This window comes from Sabethes cyaneus, chromosome 3 (assembly GCF_943734655.1).
Source record: "Sabethes cyaneus chromosome 3, idSabCyanKW18_F2, whole genome shotgun sequence".
NCBI lineage: Eukaryota > Metazoa > Arthropoda > Insecta > Diptera > Culicidae > Sabethes > Sabethes cyaneus.
In genome coordinates, this window is record NC_071355.1 from 169,281,528 (window position 1) to 169,304,562 (window position 23,035).

General features: G+C 43.1%; 2 protein-coding genes across 2 annotated transcripts in view; both read right to left on the reverse strand.

Moving 5' to 3' along the window:
* The window catches only part of LOC128744335 (protein PALS2), a 72,476-nt gene that overhangs the window by 11,027 nt on the left and 38,414 nt on the right, over window positions 1-23,035 (reverse strand). The window lies entirely within an intron of this gene.
* LOC128744336 (uncharacterized) lies at window positions 18,125-22,799 on the reverse strand. Its single transcript, XM_053841244.1, has 2 exons — window positions 22,516-22,799; window positions 18,125-19,264 (listed from the first exon to the last, which is right to left on the reverse strand). The coding sequence occupies exon 2, from the start codon at window positions 19,238-19,240 to the stop codon at window positions 18,458-18,460; it is 783 nt and encodes a 260-aa protein (XP_053697219.1). The 5' UTR covers window positions 19,241-19,264; window positions 22,516-22,799; the 3' UTR covers window positions 18,125-18,457.

Consider the following 23,035-nt stretch of genomic DNA (forward strand, 5'->3'; position numbering starts at 1 on the left):
CCAGACTGGGCTTCAGTAATGAAGTCAAACACCTCGGAATAATTCTCGATAGAAAACTAAACTGGGCTGCCCACCTAGATTATGCTATTAAGAAAGCAACTTCGGTTATCTGGGCATGCAGGTCACTGTTTGGCAAAACCTGGGGATTGAAACCTCAACTAGCCTTCTGGTCATATACTACTATTGCACAGCCTAGGATAACCTATGCTGCAGTCGTATGGTGGCCAAAGGTGAATGAGGTGACAGCCCAAGCCAAACTAAACAAAGTTCAGCGCCTGGCCTGTCTTACAATTACCAGGGCCATGCGTACAACACCTATTGCAGCCATGGAGGCAATGCTATTGGATGGTAAATGGTTGAATAATGCGCTCCAGAACTATCACGAAGTTCCACAGCCTCTTATTTAGCAACTCCTATCTCTACCTCCTCGTGGTACCATCCGGGATACGCTCCTTAGTGGAAATCGGACAACCGGTGGAAACTAGGGTCGTATGCGGACAGAGAAGGGGGCACTCATGCGAAGGCTGAGTGTAAACTCTCCGCCTGCAAATGACGGATCTCGGTAGAAGCATGTTCGATGAACCTGAAAATACCGAGAACCTGAGCAGAGGGTCCAAAGCCCCCAAAGGAGGATGGTTTTAATAGCTATTATCCATGGCTAAAAGTAAAAACATGAATGGATAAACCCCTAATCCAAGGTGTCATGCGACCCGTGCCGAGGGATGAATGGTGGGGGGGGTTCTATAAATACTCAGCCTCAAACGGAGCCTGTGGAGTACCAGAGCGCCCTCCACAGTAATCAGCCCTTACCGCATCATGAGGGGCTCTGATGTGGCGGACTTTTCTTTCCCCTCAACTCGTGGGATTCTTATGGAAGACAAAATCAAAAATATAACAAGTGTGGATACGGTGGAAAACCCGTTCGCTAGAGGAGGCATCCAGCGTTCTCCACCAAGGGTGGAGAAGGATGCAACTAGGAGCGCTAGTGTGGGTGGCAAAGGCAGCGGTATGCCTACCACGCCGGACACAGCGATGAACGGCCCAGCGCTTATCAGGGCGATGGAGAAAAATAGAGATGCTGTACCTAAAGTGGTAGCAGCGTCACAGCAGCTCGAGGTAATAATCGAGTTCACGTCAGGTCGCGGAAATTTCTCCAAGGACCTGAAGCAGAGCTTGCTCATGCTTCGGAGAACCTTGAATGCAGCGACCAAAACGCACAACGACCTCGTGGCCCGTGCAGGAGAGGCTAAGAAGGTGACCGTGAAGGCGTCGAAGGCAGTACAAACGGACGCTTGCCCGTTGACGGAGTGTCGTAACGCGGCCCAGGAGGCTACGGAAGGCGCTACCAGCAGCGGTAAGGCATCCGCTAAGCGCCCGAGACAGTCCCCGGGGGATAGCACCCCTGGCGGACCGAAAAAACGCCTGATCGGTAAAAGCCCTCAGGCTAGCGGGTTGGCAGAGCTAACCGATGAACCAGCGGGAAGCTCCAAGACAGGTGGCCCGTGGACCGAGGTTAGGGCCAAGAGAAAAGGCGGAGGAGGCTCCAGTAAAAAAACTGCTCCACCTAAACCGGCAAGAAAGCGAGCGAAGAAGGGCGACGCTCTTATCCTGAAAACCGACGGGTCGAAATACTCGGAGGTTCTGAAGGCCATGAGAGGAGACGCCCTACTCAAGGATCTGGGCGCGGACGTACGGAGCATCCGCCGCTCACGCTCGGGCGATATGATCCTCGAGTTAAAGAAGGACGCCACAAAGAAGAGTTCCGCATACAAGCCAATAGCGGAAGGAGTGCTCGGGGACGGAGTGAAGGTACGTGCTCTCACACCAGAAGTGACTCTCCAGCTTAAGAACCTGGACGAGATCACCGAAGTGCGTGAGGTCGTACAAGCTCTCAAAGAGCAAAGTGGAGTGGTGGTGGCAACCGAGGCGGTTCGCCTACGCAAGGGTCCGGCCGGGACCCAGGTAGCCACCATACGACTTCCGCTGATTGACGGAAACAAAGCCCTGAAAGCTGCTAGGCTAAAAGTGGGGTGGTCGGTATGCCCATTGAGCGTGTCCAAGCAGTCGGAAGCTTGCTTCCGGTGTTTCGAGCACGGACATAAAGCCTGGAACTGCAAGGGGCCAGATAGGAGCCAGTTGTGCAGGAGATGTGGCAGTGCTGGCCATAAAGCAAAGGACTGCGCGGAGCCTCCTAAGTGCCTGATCTGCACCGGTAAACGGGACGCAAAGCACGTAACGGGAGGTCCAAGGTGCCCGGCCGGTGCGCCGGCGACTAAGCCACGTTCATAGTGCAAGTGACACAACTCAACCTGAACCACTGCAGCACAGCTCAGCAGCTGTTACACCAAGCAGTTTCTGAGTCAGCAATGGACATTGCCATAGTCTCGGATCCATATCGCGTCCCTGCCGGAAACGGCAACTGGGTCTCGGATAGGTCTGCGACGGCGGCTATATGGACAACAAGCAGGTTCCCGGTTCAGGAGGTTGTGTCAACTGCAGACGAGGGGTTTGCGGTTGCCAAAGTGGGTGGAGTGTTCTACTGCAGTTGTTATGCTCCGCCGAGTTGGTCTATCGAGCAGTTTACGCGGATGGTAGACCGAGTATCAGTTGTGCTGTCTGGTTTAAGGCCGGTGGTTGTGGCGGGCGACTTTAACGCTTGGGCGGTAGAGTGGGGAAGTCGTCGCACGAACCATAGGGGTCGGATTCTGCTTGAAGCTCTGGCAAAGCTTAACGTAGATCTGGCCAACGTCGGCAACACAAGTACTTTCAGTAGGAACGGTGCGGAGTCTATCATCGACGTGACTTTCGGCAGTCCTGGTCTGATAGGAGACTGGCGGGTAGATAATGGCTACACTCACAGTGACCACCAGGCGGTCCGCTATGGTGTCGGTCAGATAACGAGGCGGCAGGCGGCGAGTAGGGCCAACACTCCAACCACCCGTGGATGGAAGACATCATACTTCGATCCCGAAGTATTTATGGAAGCGATCCGGAGAGAGTGCGGTGATCGCGGTATGCCCGATCCGAACGCTGATCATTTGGTTGAGGTACTGTCGCGAGCATGTGACGCTACCATGCCTAGGAAAGGTCGTCCTAGGTATGGCAGGTCACCGGCTTACTGGTGGACAGATGAAATTGCGGAACTCCGCGGAGCGTGCTTTCGTGCGAGGAGAATTATGCAAAGAGCTCGTTCGGATGAAAGCAGGGCTGAATGTCGAGTAGCACTCGTTGCTGCACGCGCAGCGCTTAAGAGCGGGATAAAAGCTAGTAAACGAGACTGCTTTGAAAGGTTATGTGCTAGTGCCAATGCGAACCCGTGGGGTGATGCCTACAGAGTCGTAATGGCAAAGACCAAGGGTGTGATGGCGCCCGCTGAGCAATCGCCAGAGATGCTGGAGCGGATCATCGAGGGCCTCTTTCCGCGCCACGAGCCAAGGCCCTGGCCTCAGACCGCTGAGTCGTCCCACGGCCGACGTTCCAGTATCTCAGACCATAGCGTAGGATGGTCGGCCTCCCAGCCGAACATCCAAAGTAACGTGGGCGACGGCGGTTTGGAGGTCGGGGAGGAAGTGACGGTTACGAACGAGGAACTCATTGATGTCGCTAAATCCCTAAAGGTGAGCAAGGCACCGGGGCCAGACGGTATCCCGAATATGGCCATTAAAGCGGCTATTTTGGAGGCTCCCGAATTATTCGGGGCAGTAATGAATAGATGCCTGGAAGCTGGCCACTTCCCGGACAGATGGAAGCGACAGATCCTGGTCCTATTGCCGAAGCCGGGAAAACCTCCGGGTGTCCCCTCGTCATATAGGCCGATCTGTCTACTCGATACTGCCGGCAAGGTGCTGGAGAGGGTTATCCTTAACAGACTCGTACAGTACACGGAGGGTACAAACGGTCTGTCAAGGAACCAATTCGGCTTCCGAAAAGGCAAATCTACGGTGGATGCCATCTTGTCTGTCACTAAGACAGCCGAGGTGGCAATCCAGCCCAAGAGGACAGGTATTCGTTATTGCGCAGTTGTCACGCTCGACGTGAGAAATGCGTTTAATAGCGCTAGCTGGGACTCCATAGCCAGCTCGCTTCGGAACGTCCAAGTGCCGGTGTCGCTGTACAGAATTCTGGAAAATTATTTCCAGAATCGTGTGCTATGCTACAACACGGAGGATGGTCAGAAATGCGTTCCAATCACCTCAGGGGTTCCGCAAGGTTCCATACTGGGCCCGGTGTTGTGGAACGTCATGTATGACGAGGTGTTGAAGCTAAAGTTTCCGGTAGGGGTGGCGATTGTCGGCTTTGCGGACGATATCACCTTGGAAGTCTACGGTGAATCTATCAGAGAGGTTGAGTTGATGGCTGCTCACTCTATAAGCATTGTTGAAGATTGGATGCGATCCAGGAAACTGGACCTAGCGCATCAAAAAACGGAGGTTATCGTGGTTAACAACCGCAAGTCGGTGCAGCAAGCAAATATCAGTGTCGGGGACTGCACTATTTCGTCAACGCGGTTCTTAAAACTCCTTGGAGTCATGGTCGACGACAAGCTCAAGTTCGGGAGCCACGTCGACTATGCCTGCAAGAAGGCTTCCACAGCTATTTCGGCATTGTCTCGTATGATGTCTAATAGCTCTGCGGTATATGGCAGCAAGCGAAGGCTTTTAGCCAACGTGGTCCAGTCCATACTCAGGTATGGCGGGCCGGTGTGGTCATCGGCGTTAGGTACCAAAAGCTATCTAGCCAAGCTGGAAAGCACCTATCGTCTCATGTGCTTAAGAGTGGCGAGTGCGTACCGCACAGTTTCACATGACGCAATCTGCGTCTTAGCGGGTATGATGCCTATTGGTATCATCATCAGCGAGGACGTAGAGTGCTTCAACCAACGTGGAACTAGAGGCATACGGAGTACCACAAGATCGGCCTCGATGATCACATGGCAGCGGGCATGGTCTGATTCCACAAAAGGCCGGTGGACACATAGACTTATCCCGGAACTATCCGGATGGGTCAACAGGCGTCATGGCGAAGTCAACTTCCACCTGACACAGATTCTGTCAGGGCATGGTTGTTTTAGACAGTATCTGCACAAATTTGGGCATGCGGAGTCCCCCGAGTGTCCTGAATGCGCGGACGTTGAGGAAACTGCAGAACATGCTTTCTTCATATGCCCTCGTTTCGAGGGCGTGAGAAGCAACATGATGGCAGTTAGCGGACAGGACACTACTCCGGATAACTTAGTCCAAAGGATGTGTTCTAGCTCGGACGTCTGGGGTGCGGTCAATGCGGCTGCTACCCAGATCGTACTTGAGCTACAAAATCGTTGGAAAGCCGATCAACGGCGAATAAACAGCCTAACTACCATAGTCCAGTAGTTATCTAAGAGCGTGCGTTAAGCACAATAGCCCCTCCCTGAAGTAATACCGATAAGGTGGTTCCAGGGGGGATTGAGGCTGGAGACTCGAGTAGGGTTTTAGTGGGTCTGGATCTCCACGATCTTCACGGGATACCAAACCCCACTCCCTGAGCTGTCTTTTCAGGTGTCTGATAGCAGATTTCCCTACTCGTTAAAAAAAAAAAAAAAAAAAAAAAAAAAAAAAAAAAAAGGCAATGCTATGCTTACTGCCTTTGCATCTTCATGTGAAGAAGGAAGCAGAGCTCGGCGCACTACGGTTGCAAAGGAGTAAACCATACCATACTCGAAGGTGACCAAGTCGGTCATCTTCGCATACTTCGGGAATTCAATCTGACACCCTTAGTAACTTCAGTCTCTGACTGCATGAAAGCCAGGCCCAATATGGACGTTCCATATGAGGTGATTGAAACAGATCGCTCAATGTGGAATAATGGAGGGCTCGATCATGACGGGCTCGATCATCTGGAACTATCTGTTTTTTTACAGATGGTTCAAAAATGGGGGCCTGCATAGGCTCTGGAGTCTACGGACCCGGCATCAGGGAAACTGTCTTATTAGGAAAGTGGCCCACCGTTTTTCAGGCAGAAGTATATGCGATATACATCTGTGCAACAATATGCTTGAAACGAAAGTACAGGCATGCGAAAATCGGTATCTTCACGGACAGCCAAGCAGCACTGGCTCTCAAGTCCGCCAAATGCGTGTTCAAATTAGTTTGGGAGTGCAGCACAGCATTGAGGGAACTCTCCCGCTAAAACAAAGTTTTATTACTTTGGGTGCCCGGTCACTGCGGAATCGAGGGCAATGAATTTGCTGACAACCTGGCAAGATAAGGATCAGCTCAGCAATTTATTGGTCCTGAACCGTTTCTGGGCACCTCCACATCCGCCGTAAAAGGCGAATTGATGACATGGGAAAAGCTAGAAATAGTATCCCGTTGGAATCAAACACAGGGTTGTAGACAAGCTAAACAGCTTATCTACCCAAACCCTGCAGTAGCTAAAAAAACTACTCCATTTAACTCGTAGTGAACTACCCAAGCAAAAATGCTAGTTTTATTGCACTCTTATGGCGGTTTTCATGACCTCTTTTGGTCTTAAATGCCATCATAAGAGTGTAATAAAACCCAAATTGTTACTTGGGTACGCACGATCACGCGACTCCAAACAGGACACAGCCCCGCTCTTTATCATTTAAAGAATATCGGCAAGGTATGATCCGACACCTGCCGTTCTTGTAACTCTGAACCTGAAAGTTCAGCGCATCTGCTCTGCTACTGCGGAGCTCTTGCATTATCAAGGCACAACTTCTTAGGAAGTTTCCTTCTTACTCCATATCAGGTATGGAGCCTAAATCCCAAAACGGTCATTGGTTTTATAAACCATGTAGTACCGAATTAGGGCACAGAATTACAACTATCCTGCTCAACTCCATCAATGGGTATGAGCGGTCCGTAAACTGTGTACAGCAATCAGGGCCTGCCACAAAAGACAATCATTAAGACTGTCGCAGGGGCCTTTTAACCCAATGCCCTTCTGGCATACAAAAAACTATTAATTTTTTGTATTAAAGTTTACTATTATATGAAAATTGTAAAGTTTGCCACAAGAATGGGTTGTTTTATTTGGTTAATGCCAATGCACACCTAATTTGACGATGAATTTTACCCAATTATTTCGATGTATATCGAGAAAATATCTTTTATTGTCGTAAACAGGATTTCCGATTCCACAGGAAAAAAGATTTGGGTTGAAAAGTGTCGATTTTATCCCGGCGTATTCCAGATTGTATCTCTGTACACCGAGAAAGGTAGGGTAATATGACCTTTATTTGACTAAAAAAAACCTGGAAACGACAGGCTGATTCAACACTTGGAAATTTGAACCATTACAGTGGCCATCCCGACGACCGGAACTGCAACCAGTAGAGACCTTCTGAAGGATCTATGCCAACAATCAGCGCCGTAGCATGCGTTTAGGCCAATTTGTGAATGTATCGAAATACCAGCTTTAATTTTAGAATAATAAACAGTGATTATAAATATATTGGCAAGAATTGGATTAACATTGATTAGCTTTATGTGATTGTTTTTCAGTGGAAACGCAGATTTGCCTCTAATTCTTTTTGTTGTCATTTCTGAAGAACCACAACTCTATTTTGATCTGATGTAAAACACATGCCGTTGCACTCGACACTAGTGCAGTATTAAAAACGCTGCAATTTACCGATGAGTTGAATTACCAAACAAACTGACCTAGCTGTTGTATTTAGTGCGTGCACTCAAATGCATTCAATGACATTTAAAATTGAAAATCAACTTAGCGAAATAAATCACGAAAATCGAAGTTAAGGAAGCGTATCTCGCATCGGACAGGTTTTACGAAAATATAGTTACCCCTTAACCTGCTCAAACGCTTGCGCAACCATTCAAGTGTAACTTAATCACCTTGATCTTATCCGTGACACGTACTTCATCAAATTTACCATCAATTCAAAAGCAAGTCTCCCATCCAGACATCATAACAACCAGAAAGTTATAGGTGCCAGTTATTACGAAATTTCTGACCGACTAACGGACGCAATTAACATTCCGTAGCGCAAATCTTACACCCGCCGGAGAGCTCAATCGACTGCACAGGTACACTTTACACCGTGAACATATACCTACTGATGATAATTTTTCGTTTACACCTAATGCAAAGGATAGAAGCTATATATTTAAATGCCCGAGTACAACCGGTTTCTTTTCAAAGGAAATAACCTAATGACCGTTTTGCCATACAGACAGGCGAGCCCTTGTGGTAGGCCAGAACAGGTAGGTAAGATGTAAAGTGCATCTAGTGAAGTGCTAGAATTCCCCCAAGAACATAGCACCTGTTTCGTTCGGAAAATGGCAGCGGCACGTGACGTCAATCGCGCGTGTTACTTTTGCGTCACCCTAATTAGAATGCACTTAGGTGGTGAAACTTGATTCGATCGAGCAGGTAGGTGAAGTATGCAGAAAACAATAACAATAACGCGCAGCGGTGTAACCATAGAGACCAACGCCCATAACAGCAGCAACGCAGAGTGCAACGCAACGGTTGTGTGTCGTTTTGTGGCTCCCCGTATTGTATCGGATCGGAAATGCATGCTACCGTTCGGAAAGCTAATTAGGGAAAAATTATCGTTTTGGTGGTCGACATTATATTGCAAATGCGTTCTGCCCAATCATTTCGTATGGAGTAGTGATCACAGGGCAAAATTTATACTGGATCCAGCTGAACCTTTTTGTAATAGGTCGGAAGTATATCCTCTCACCATAGTTAAAATGCAGGTCACACAACAATACATAGTCGTATCGGGTTATAATTGACATTCTATAGCAAACTTTGTTTTGATCCAGCATTTATTCACTTACTCGATGAGTCAGCTTGCCTACTACAGAAGTTGTTTAAAGAGTCTAAAAAGCATTCCACTTTTGCGTAGGTGTAGGTATGTGAAGTGGACTCTAGTGGTGCAATGTATTGTGGCGATAAATAAATAGCTAACAGAGTTGTGGTGTTGGTACTACTCTAGTTTTGATCGCTCCTGGTTCATTGATCGGAGAAAAAACGTGATTTCGAGCCTAAGTGCTTAAACGAAATATGGCGCTTCTGGGGTTTCTCAAATAAACGATTCAATTTTTTATACAATTTTATCTCTTTTTTCTTATCTTCGGCTGTAAGGCCGCTGCATCGCAAATAACAAGATATGTAACTAAGGTTCTAATAAACTTTCTTAAATTCAACTGAAAATTTATATCATTGTTCTCTAAGCGAAATACGCAATATCAAGTTAATAGTGCGCCATTTTGAATTACGCCTTGTTAAAAAAAAGAGTGTGCAACGCTTTGAGCTTAAGGTGAAATTAGCAGTCATCGATTCTGCCAATTTCAAAAGCAGTTTTTTTGTTTGGAACAAAAAATATATTCGCTGTGGTCAGATTGGCAAGAAGAATGCAGTATTTACATTTTTACATACAGAACCCCGCTTTTGGGCCCAAAAACTGCTTCCGAAATTGGGCTCTCCGACGAAAAGTCAATGATTGCTAATTTCCCGTTAAACGTCTTTCTAAGACTTGACCCTTCTGTAACGACAGACTTCGCAGCCGTCTGTTAGAGTACAGGACAATTAAGGGGCTATTGCAATGCTTCTACTGATTATCTAGCAAGCAACGCATAGCCAAGATGTTAGACCAGCATCGTATCTTGAAATTAACCGAGCGGAACAAAGATGTGCAACGATAAAAACCAAAAATATTATCATCTTTGCTTATTTTTACTGCGGTAGATCCTCCAAAAGTAAATAAAGGGTTTCCACGCGTCATTTGTTCGTTGGCTTCAAAGCTATATATGATTCAATCGACGACAAACAGCTATGGGAAATCATGCACGAGAACCGCTTTCCCAGGAAGCTGATCAAACTGATTCAATTTATGATTTATGAATGTATGTTTTATGGTGCACAGTGTTATGTTCGGAGTTCGAGTGGATTGTCGAGTTCATTCAAATCACACAGAGGGCTTCGTCAAGGTGATGGTCTCCCATACCTACTGTTCGTCATAGCGCTACAAGGTGTTATGAACTGAGCGTATTCTAACACGCGGGGCACGATCTTCAGCAAATCTGGTCAATTTGTCTGCATTACCCTATAAACGATTTTCATTAGACAGGCTGTTCTCTAAGGGCATGTAACGTGGTAAATGTTCGAGAAATGCGAGTGCTCGAAGTTTTTGAAAGACGAGTATTTTTGAAAGACGATAACGATCTTCGGCGGCATAGAGGAGAACGAAGTATGGAGGCGGAGGATGAACGACCATCATACGAGATAACTAGACCAGCTGAAGTGTTGTCTGGCGAAAAGTACAAGGGGTCCAAGGAATTACAAGCGGTAGTCTACAACCGAGTGAATTGGAGAAATTTTGTTCATCAGGTTATGTCTTAGGCCGGGAAGCCAATTAAGCTTAATCTTTGCGTGAAGAGACACTAGTCGAGTAATTACAATCCCGCCGGTACAAATTAAATGTTGCAGAGAGTTCGGTGGAAGACACATACATCACTAAGGAGCTTTGTTCAATGAAAGTTATGACTTCATAGTCTGATGGTGAGAGTACGAGAAAGAAAGCGTTTTTCTTCGTTTGCAATCCTCTGACGTTTTGGTAGTAAACAGTGAGATTACGTATCTGAGTTGTATTAAAGAAGGCTTTTCTCGTAATTGTGGTGGTGTGGTGAAAAGACAATCAAAGTTGTAAAACTATTACCCTAAGGGTTCAATGGGACAATCGCACCCCTTTATCACTAAATCGACTAATGCTTATGTTGCTTTCCAAAAAAACCGCTTATTACCAGTCTTGTAAATGGTCTTGTGCGAGAGTCTATAGCTTTATTTTTCAAGGCCAATGGAAATCTAATTGTAAAGGGATAAAGCTTAGTGATTTCCGATTTTTCCGACGAGAAATCAATTTGTCTACTATTACATTATTTGTACCGAGTTTCTCAGCAATCAAATCAATTAAGTTGCTTTCGGATGTAATACCTGACAAATACAGCAAAATTTCATCCGTTTGACTAGTCGGCTTTGATAAAGTAGAAGCAAAACAAATGCCTGTACCGCGTAGGAGTTTCGAGAGACTATTAGTCAAATTATCATTAATGTTTCTGCTCTTCTGTTTTTTGGTGAACTTAAAGGGAACGGTATTGGAGACAGTGTAAGCACAACAAACAAACGAGACACTCGCAGTAATTCCATCGGCCATGCAAAAACTACCCTTTTTTCAAACAAGCATGTTTCGCAACATGGTCACACCGCAGCGCTCAAGTGTTGCTTCGAGTTTTCAGTTTAAACACAAGGGGACTCCGGACGAAAATCGACGATATTTACCTGGCCGTTTTGGAGAACGACTACGATGTTTACGTATTAACAGAGACCTGGTTGGATAGTCGCTTCAACTCGCTGCAACTATTCGGTGATAAGTACACCGTTTTCCGTAATGATCGCAATTCAAACAACAGTATACATTCACGTGGTGGGGGCGTTCTAATTGCTGTCTCGACCTCTTTTGTGAGTTGTCAAATGATCGAATTAGTACCGGTAAGGCTCGAAACGCTCTTAGTTAAAATAGTTACAGAAGCTAGGAATATGTTCATTGCGGCTGTGTATATTCCGCCTGAAAAACGGGCTGATTCTGACGTTATACAGGATCAACTGAATGTTTTTGAGTCTGCTTCCGTCAGAATGGAAACTTGCGATACTTTCCTAGTATTGGGTGACTTCAATCAGTCTGGTTTAGTTTGGAAAAGCTGTATGCGAGAGTATGTAACTGCTGACCCGGTCGAATCGTCTTTTACCCCCACTAGCCGCATGTTGCTGGATGGAATGGCGTTTTTGGGACTTAGACAATTAAACTCTATTTGCAACCATCAGTCGCGGTGTTTGGACCTTGTATTTGTAAACGAGGACTGCTGCCCTAGTTGCCACATCTCGGAAGCACCGGAAGCTATTGTTGCTCTTGATCCTTTCCATCCCGCCCTTTGTGTGGAAATAATTGCTCGTCGACCAGTACAATTTATTGACACACATGATCCAAATGAACTGGACTACCGCAGAACAAACATTGGGTTGTTACGCGATCTTTTGTCACGAATTGACTGGGGTGCGCTTGAGCACTATACTGATGTTGACAACGCTGCGGCTCTCTATGAACAGATGATAAGCGAATGCATTAATATCGCAGTACCTCCTCGTCTGCCTCCACGAAAGCCTCCATGGTCGAATGGGAAGCTACGTCAATTGAAAAGAATCAGAGCTAAGGCCCTCCGAGCATACACAACGCGTCGTTGCCCAATTCTGAAGCGCAACTTTACCATTGCTAGTAAAAATATCGTTGCTACAACAAATTTCTTTATAATCGTCATGTTCGTCGCGCCCAGCAAAATTTGCGTCGGAATCCGAATAAGTTTTGGAGCTTTGTTAATACTAAGAAGAAAGAGAGTGGTCTTCCTTCCACCATGTTCCTTAACGGCATTAATGCTACCTCGGCTGCTGACAAGTGCAATATATTCGCGCAGCATTTTTCAAGTGTCTTCAACTGCAATTTGACTACTGCCTCGGAAAGGGAACAGGCTCTATTCGATGTACCATCTGCTGTGCTAGAAATGGACATTTTTAGCATAACTGAACAGGCCGTGATTTCTGCTGCCAGTAACCTGAAGTCGTCTTTTTCTCCTGGACCTGGAGTAATTCCCCCAGCGTTGATGAAAAAATGTTCGGATGTCTTGGCGGCTCCGTTGACATTTCTACTCAACTTGTCATTTCAACAACAAAAGTTCCCTGTTGCTTGGAAAAAATCCTGCATGTTTCCGGTTTTCAAAAAAGGCGATAAATGTAACGTGGCGAATTACAGAGGAATAACCTCCTTGTGTGCGGAGTCTAAAGTCTTTGAAACCATTGTGAATCAAACATTATTTGCTGCCTGTCGGAATTATATTAGTACAGTACAACATGGATTTTTTCGAGGACGTGCAGTAGAAACTAATCTTGTTAATTTCGTTTCATTTTGTATCAAAAACATCAGTTCCAAAGCACAGGTAGATACGATATACACCGATTTAAAAGCCGCTTTCGATACTGTGAACCACAAAATACTTTTGTGTAAGTTGAAAAAACTTGGCTGTACTGAAAGGATTTGTAAGTGGCTGGAATCATACCTCGTCGACAGACAACTTTACGTACAAATTAGAAACTGCCAATCTGCTACATTTACGAACCAATCAGGTGTGCCTCAGGGTAGTAATTTGGGCCCTTTGTTATTCTCAGTATTTGTAAATGATGCAGCGCTGGTTCTTGATCGGGTTGGACGACAGTTTTTTGCTGACGATCTGAAAATATACCTTGTTATCCGCCAAATTGAAGATTGTCTAAGACTCCAACTATTCTTAAACCTATTTAGCGACTGGTGTGAGAGGAATAGACTGTCATTAAGCGTGGAAAAATGTTACGTCATTAGTTACCATCGTACAAAGAATGTAATACGGTTTGATTACAGTATTGCCGGAACTAAACTCAGCAGAGTCGAGCAAGTGAGAGATTTGGGTGTGATACTGGATGAGAAATTATCTTTTAAGCAGCACATCACAACAACAATCGAAAAAGCAAGCCGCCAGCTTGGATTTATTTTTAAAATAGCACGTGAATTCGATGACCCCCTATGCTTTAAAGCTTTGTACTGTTCGCTAGTCCGTTCAAAACTCGAGTATGGCTGTGTAGTTTGGAGTCCGTATCAGGAAATCTGGATCAACAGACTAGAAAGTATTCAGCGCAAATTCGTTCGCTATGCCCTGCGAAAACTTCCTTGGAATGATCCGCATAACTTGCCCACCTACGAAGATCGTTGTCGCTTATTGGGCATCAAAACCTTAGACCAACGTCGCCGAGCTTCTCAAGCCGTATTCGTTGTCAAGCTCATTAATGCTGAGTACGATGCTCCAGATCTGTTAGCGCAAATTGGATTCTATGCACCATCTAGAACCCTGCGACCAAGAATCATGCTGCAGGTAGAATTCCAGTCAACTCAGTATGCAGCCTTCTCACCAATTGCATCAATGGTCCGTCAGTTCAACCAATATACTGATCTATTCGACTTCCGCGAGAGTTCATCTGTTTATCGCCGCAAGTTACTAGAGAGTAGTTTATTGTAGTTTGTTTTTAGGTTATGACAATCTTATGCTATAGAATGTAAATAATTGTGCAATGTTAGTAATGTATTGTAATGTTTAATGTACTGGATTATAGTGTGATGTGACTTGATGTACTGGCATATAACGCATAACAAAAGATGGTGGGGTTTTTATGCACACTTGAGGAAGATCATGTTGTGATCACCTCAAGTGAGCTTTTCCCCACCCACACCACTTCATGTAGACCAAAAAGGTCAGATGGAAAGAAAATAAAATAAAATAAAATAAAATAAAATAAAATAAAACCGAACAAACGTAGAAACTCTACAGTATGAAACCTTACAAATATAAGTTACTCCGCAACATACATAACAGAGGTTGCTAATGTGTAAGCTAAATGTGTAAGACGACGGTTTTTGAGGGATTTTGTTCTATGTGCTATGTCAATTCGTCAGTGGTGTAAGAAAAGTTTTTGAGACAGAATGAATTAGCATTTTGAAGTCTCTTCTTTGATGTCCTGTAAGATATGGACTATTTTGTTCATGAGCATCTTAGTAGAATACGAAAGTTGAATGAAAGAAAACTTTTTTACGATTAAATTCCACCATTCATTTTATTCACGACAGATACATATTTTGCCTAAGACTTGCAGGCTACATCAGTGCCAGTGTCTGTTCGAAAACAGACACTGTTGAATCCTGCAAGTCGTAGGCGAAACACGTGTCTGTCGTCAACTAAATGAATAGCGGAATTTAATTGACAACAAGTTTTCTTTCCTGTAACTGTATAGTATCATTACGTATTTGGTCCTTAAATACAACAATCTGCTTTAAATTTACTTTTCCTACTAAGATCAATGCATCGCAGAAGCGAGCGTCATCCATCATATTTTTGTATTTGTTACACATCCAAAAAAGATTCGATTTATTGATAACAGCATTGAATATCTCGTTCATAATTAATGAGTTTTATAAAAGTGTCCTGGCATAAAATTGCTTAAAATACAGGTCGTTTAATAGCTGAAACCAAATGACCTGTCGCAGCGTCTCATTTTTTTGTGAATAGGCTTAAAATCAACCGAAAATCGCTTTTTAACCTAAACGTTGTGCTCAGCAATGCATTTCTGGTTGAATGGATAAGTCAATAAGCAAAAGAGTCGCATTTGGTTTGATTGATAACCACAGACAATACAAAGTACTCCTAATGCATCCTGAAAACTGCGTTGTTTAGCGCGGTTCGAAGATTAAGATGGACGCCACGTGGTACACCTGCCTTAAATGCATGTATTGAATCTGTCCAATAAATTATTTCAACAAGGCGGCACCGGTAAATTGCCAATTCTTGCACAGCTAAGCACTCGCCTGCAGAAATTTGATGATTTTGAACAAATGAAAACAGATTTTTTTTCTATGGTGATAGACTAATATAAAATAGGTTCTCATAGCCATCTGTGTGGAATTCTTTACAAAAACCGTATAAAATACGTTTTTTGCGTAGCAACTCTACACCCAATTATTGCACACCTCACGCCCAATTGTTGCACAGCTTTTGTTTTGACTTTTCTTCATCATTACATTGGCGTTACTACCAAGTTCTTTTATTGTGGACAAAGCCACTCAATACATACTTTAGGATTACCTTAGCTTCCATTATAGACCTGGAAACCTCGCAATAAACAGTGAAAAACGGGAAAAATCATGATACGGAAAACTACGGCTCCCACCGCTTGCATTGATAAACAAAAAGCAACACCGCAGAGAAGTGAACTGTCAAATACGCGTTGTAGAAAAACAGGGGTTAGGACAAGAAAAACCGATGTATTAAATTGGAAAGAGGACCGTGCGTTGTTCCAATGATTAAACTTACGAATTTATCGCAATTTGTGTTATAAAGACCCAATTTTATTCACTTATTGACTACAGTAAATTTCTATTAATGCTACAAAACCTATAGAAAATGTTTAACTGCATCTGACGTTCGGTGAAAGCTTATTTTGTAAATCAACTTTCTTAATAAATTTGTGAAGAAAATCGTTTGGTGAAGGCGATATTGAGACACATGTAAGAAAATTTATTATCACACTTAAAAATCACGTTGATTTCCGGGAAAAAATCGTAATTTGATGGATAATGAAAATACATTTAACATAATACACCGTCGAGAAAAGGTGCAAGCAATACGAAGTGTGCTGGTGATGTGCAATAATTGGCAATTTACCCTACTTGCCACACAGCAAGCGAAACATTGGACTAATTGAAAGATGAGATCGATTAATCTCTCATATCACCATGACACCTCTATATTAAGTTTTGTAAGATAACTGAAAATCAGGCATTCAATTTATCGTTTCAAATGCGCGATATTCAATGAATTTTGCCTACTACGACTTATAACCTAGCAAAAGAGCAACGAGAATGTTTAATACATATGTATTGTCGCTCGTGAGCGCAGGCTATCCATATTTTCCTTTATCCCTAGAAACACGCGATCATGATTTGTTTATTTTTAATTTTTCTTAACACGAGTTTATCCTCTCTTTGTTGTGAGAGGATAAAGCAGTATCAGCCGTCTTTCAGAGACGAAAATACACATGTTACTATTGAATTTACCAAGCAACCAGCAAACAAGAGAGAGACATATAAAACAACCGAATTTATGTATTTGGGTATCACCATGGGTTTCATTATATACCTAGTATTGCATTAGAGTTTCGCGCCAATTCCACCTGCGATTTATATTTTTCATGGTTCACTGAGAGAGGATAAATGTTTTTCAGGGAAAAATGCAATGATATCAACTCTCATTTTGTAGCGGAAAAATGTTTTTCTTTCGCTTTGAACAAACAGATGACCACAGAATCTAGTTGTCATATGAGAATAATGGGTGAGCGAAAAACGTGTATCCTACCTGTGAGTGAAAATTTTAATCACTGGAAAATTTACCTCACAAGCGCCATTTGACATGAGTCGACTTTCACGAGTTTTTGACAGTTTTGAATCCTCGGGGATTGCTACATCTTCTCTCAAATTCCGGAAAAAGGTTCGTTCCTCACACCCCTTTTAGTTCGGGTTGAAAATAAATCGAGAAAATCAGTTTTTATTGTTTTCCTACAATTGCGTCAAATGCATCTGAGGGGTTTCTCAAACAAACAATTCAAATGGCAGATGACAGTCCTTATTTGTTTACCTTCTGGAACGAAGACATCATAATTGGGACACCATAAAATCTTTGAATTAACTATTTTTCCATGCTTTCCGAATATTTTTATCAAACATTACTTTTGAGAAATCTTTGTGTTCGGACTGTTCGGCCATACAAGACTCCTCCCTATGTATATAAAACCTCTTATTGATATCTCTGCAATACTACAACAAGTTTGAAAACTAGCCAGCAAAATCCAATTCCAACCCAGTTATTTTCCCTGCATAATTGTGTCACAATCCGTTTTGAATTATAATTTTAAGCAATAATACATAACAAACCACTTTTATACTAGAACAAAAAGCACAACTGCAAATTAAGAAAATTTCAAGCCACACTTTCTGAATTTTTTATATTTGTTATTAAAACAACAGATGTTGACATACATTATGAAACATAAGTAGATCTCCCCATATGCCAAACGTATATAATAGAAAGAAAAACACCCGTCATAAAACACATACCTTCCGAGCTTCTTGGACTTATTATACCTGAACACCGTAAACGAACCAAAAAAAAAGCTGTGAATATCCATTAGCACGTGCGTAGGTGCCACGGGGAGATAAGTTACTGGCGATAGCGTAGGAATAGAAAACCTCAACGGCTAGAACAGAAAATAGAAAGTTTGCAGCCGGCAGGTAAACAACAGAACACAAAAAAAAGTTCATCGAACTCACGCCTCGAGGAAAAGAAAACATGCTGCTGCATAAGATAGCGTACGGTGCTGGAGGGTAAAGCATAACACAAAAAAAAGAACAGACCACTGACCTCGAGAGGTTTTCTGGTAGGGACAATGAAACACGACTTTTAATAGCGCTTTTCGTTTATTGTATGATTTTTTGACTTATCGAACTAACAAAATCTTTTAAATAGATTTTTAGCGTTACTTTAAGGCGGCTGTAGTAACATGATATTCATTAGAAAAGGCACGTCTATACACATCTGTTTTTATTTTATGTTTCACTGACAACGTTAATACTTCTGGATTAAACGTACATGGAATATTTAATAAATTCTAACACCTAAATTCTTGGACGGACTTAACTGCTATTGTTACGTTCAAGTGCGGGTTCGTCACTTAAATTATAGATTCGTTTTACAGCAATCTTACCGATCTTCTGGCCATGGCTAGAGCGTGTACGTTGTTCACACTAAACTACGCCCCCTACGGGCATCGTAGAGACTGTACTGTGCGGAGTCGTAGGGCGAGATCCTGCCAATGAGTGTGCTACCGAAGCGTTGAGCGATTGCATGGTACCCATGCGTAGATGGGCCAGATCTTCCAACTTGGTCAGATCGGCCAACTCCAGGTACAGTGAATACACCATCATCCATCCGTACACGGAAGCCAGAACGATCAGGATCCAGATCAGAGTTATCAAAATGTTGTACGCAAAGATAAGGTCGTTGACAATCGAAAACAGCAGCAGAGCTAAGAACCGGAATAATGTGAAAAGTGCAAATGTCCACAGCCACGGGACGATTCTATTCTCGTGCTCCTTACGCAGGGCGTGAACCAGCATAATACTGGTTATCAGAACTACCAAACCACCTATCAGGGAAAACAGTGCGGCAATCATGAGAGCATTTCGAACGTGAACATTTCCCACGTAGACAAACTCGTATGAAATTACATAGTATCCGTAGTGTGTTGATCCTGGAGCGGCCATCGCCAGACAGTAAATGTCAAAAATGGCTGTTATGATTGTGAATAATGCGACGAAAATTGAAAACGTTCCAGTAATGATGGCACCTCGTTGTATGTCCATGTATTTGTTGTTGTGCAAGATGGGCTTCTGGTACCATGGTATTCGCAGTGATTTCAACGATTTAGATCGTTGTGAGTGCAAGTTGGACTGCGATCGGCTTGTGATATGTGAATATACCGATGGTGTCGACCTGTAGGTCGACGGTGTCTTCCGTCCGTAGTTCATGGCCGGGCCGTGGTGCGATTCAGGCTGCGAACATACAAAACATACTTTGCATTGAGAATCTAGTTAGCGGTTAGCTGCATTCGCTCAAACAGCCACTTGTTGCAATTTTAAGCACCTTGATGACGAAGAAATATACACTTGAACTTGACTCGGAACAGAACCGTTCGTGAACGACGCGACGAATTTCGTGTACAGTTGCATACTAATTTGACAGGTGTCTAGCGCTCAGACACAAAAAAAACAATGCTGCGATAAAATGGCACTGAGAACGGATAATATTGATCAAACGAGAAATAACAACCAACAAAACAACGAACGTTCTAAGGCAGGCAGGCAGGGAAAGGAGTTTGTGCTCTTCAATATCATGTTTTTGCTTGAAAGGATAGGAAAGTGAAAGGAATCAATCGGAAAACCAATACAAATGTGCCATTTTATCGGGGCTTTTTTAATCTACGAGCTAATAAGAACAAAGAATACACTTTTACAAAAGCCTTTCCATGTGAGTCGTTTTGTTCATCTGTAATTTCTCGTCATAGGAGCTTTTCTTACAGTGCCAGTTTAAGCGCATCAATTAATGTATTATAGTAATCTAAAAAGCGGTAACAGAAGTTATATGACCTGTAATGGTGGAAAAACTCTGATGTAAAAAACCCAATATAAAACTAATGAATTACACCAATTTCAATACATACAAACCGAGAAAAATTACGTTCTGTAAGAAGGAACTAAGGAACTAACTCTCATGGGCCGAGCTGCACCAACAAGTGTGAATCGAAAGTGCGCCGTAGCCGTAAATACTTAAGATAAAGCAATACTTAACTTTGCAATTTTATAGATAATGATTATCTCTACAAGTGCAGCATACATACTTTTTCAAATTTAAGGGTGAGACGACCAAATTTGGTTGATTAAAACTTGACGCATTTCTTTTAATCATCCATTTAAAAAAACAAATTTGGAGTTGTGTGCGTGCAGAATAATGCCTCTATTTTTATTTTGACATTTGCTCTTGATTTATCCAGATCCTCCGTCCTAGTAAGAGGATCAATGTTTCAAAACTTTTCTCGCGCGTCCGAGCTGCTCGCCCGTTGAGTTACGGAAATCATTAAAAGTTACCTAATCAAGTGTCACTAATAAAATAAAGGAGTTCGAGGAACATTTTTCACCAGTCAGCAAGTATAGATCGAAAGGAAATTTAAAGCAGCAAGCCGCAGCGGTGCCCAGTGTTTTCAAGCGAAATCCCAACCTCTCCGTTCGAGAGATCGTAAACAAGCTAGGAGTATCGTTTAAGAGACTATCTGTACCGGACGACGAAATATACGTCAAGGTACACTTCACACAGCTTCCTGGAGAGGAGTCTTATACATTAAGCGAAAGAGGACAGGTGGCAGACATTTTCAAGTATATGAAACTGTCAAAGTTCACTTAAAAATATCTGGTTTAGCAGGCTATCTGTTTCTATGGCTTGAAAAGCAACGTTTTCAATGCAACTGGAATCGTCGATCGAAAAATTTACATGAACCAGTGTTCAGAAAAATGTCTGCAGTCTTCCCTGAAACAACACGTTCTGTGCTGTTTTGGCCGGATGGAGTGACATGTGGCCAACAATGAGCGCCCGATCGAAAAATATTGAACCATCATCAAGCAAAACTTAAAGGGTACCCAATAACTGTGGACCCAAACAAAACGATTTTTTTAATTGAGCAAAAAAAAATATGGGTTTTTATATTTACATTATTATTTTCCATACAAAAATCTACGAAAGAAAAGCCAAAGCGAAAAAAAAAATTTTTGGACGATTTTCGGAAATTCCATTGTTCGAATTTTCATGTCTGTTTTTCGCCAGAAGCATTAACTCAACTCGTATACTCATTTTTCGAGATTTTCAGGCTGTAAAGCCTACAGACAATTGATTTTATAAAAAAAAACTTAACTCATATTCTATGAATTATTTTTTTGCCCGCCGATTTTTGAAGCCAATTTCCAAGGGTGGCCAAAAAAATAATTTGCAATGACCAAAAACTTTAAAAATAATTTGCAATGGCCTGGTCGAATAATATTATCAACTTTCTCAAAAATACAGTTTGTGTCAAACCCGAACAAAATATTTGACTACCTCACTTCTATGCAATTATGTGTTACACGAAAGCAAACGAAATCAACACCAATCATCATTATTTCACTATGAAGCAAATAAATTAAATTATGGTTATTTGCCATAATGCACAGCGCCAATTTTCCGGCCGACTGTCATCTCAGCCGATACGAAACGTTGCGTCATATATCACAATTGTTATTGTTTAGAGCTGCCACCATAACCCAGTGACATACAGAAGCACCAAACTCTGAGGAAAACTCACTGGCTAGAATAAGAAAACAACGAAAATGGAGCCACTATAGCCAGAAGAAGACAAAGTGTTACAACAGGAGCTTGCAGCGTGTGTAGATTTTTCCAAGCCGTCTCGCACACGCTCATGCTGAAAGCACAGATTCAGTTGAAGAGCAAAACAGGTTTTCGCATCTCGCAGAAGTTTAAAGCTCCCATAATAGGTATAGGTAGCCTGTGGTTGCTCCACGAACATCAACCGACAAAACGTAAAGAAGACTAGCAACCACTACACTGCCCTGCCTAGGGTAGTAATTGTAAGCATTCGTGTGGATGCGATTTGTTTTGTTGATGAGAAAACGCGAAACCTGTTTTCACCTCACACCGACTGGCTGACGGTCAAGTGAAGGGTTCACCCTCCCCCCCTTTCGATCAATGTTTTCCGTCTCACTTTCGGGGCGATCAAGAAGACCCAAGTCATTACACTAATACTACCTGTTCGGTAAAGTGGTATTCGTGGAATGAAACATGGGTGGATACCTTTGCGAATACTTTGACTCCCCGAAAATAATTTACAAGCTCTGAACTGCAATTTTCGTTCATTTTGACCACCAGCAGCCTTTTTTCGCAAGTTAAAAGTTACAGGTATTGGATCACGTAATTTAAAACTTTCGTTTGAAATAACTATAGGAACCGATTAGGTGCACAACGATCTCTTAGATACTTGATGACGTTGACCCCCCATTGGCGTGTCATGCATAGCACGTAGTTAATCTAATTCAAATCAAGCAAACCTCGATGTAATAACAGTGGTTAATATCCAATGCATCGAATAACTGCAGTCACTCCCTTGTGGTGACCTATTTAGAAAACTCCAACCACCTCAGATCATATAACCTCTTGTTTCTCGATGAGTAATATATATCATACTCAAAATAATGGTACACACCTTAAAATCAACCTAATTTCCACTTTAGGTGTTACTGTATATCTTCTTGCTTTCGACAACTGGAAGTCGCACTACACTGCTGAATCAATACCAGGTTTCTTTATAGCGCATTCATTCAACACTCCATCCAAAAGTGAAACAAACCGAGGGAATAAATAGTAATTCCACTGCGTATGGAAGAAGAAACTAAAACAATCAGTCAGGGAAAAGGCACGGTTCCTAGGAGGTAGCAATAAGCAAGGTGACGCAAACGCCGAGCGTCGAAAACACGCAACTTGCAACGAACGCGGTTCTCTCGAAACTGACAAACCGCGCGCTCGCATGTGGTGAGTTGAGGCTCCATCGATGGAAACGATGACGACTACGTGAGCCCCCTCTCCGTTTCGTTTAGCATAGCCGCAGTACACAAAACGAACTTGTAAACATTACGAGAACGCCAACGGCAACCACTGCCGCTGCCGCTGCCGCTATGTTGATGATTCAGCATAGCATTAGCATGGAACGCGAGAATGGAAAACTC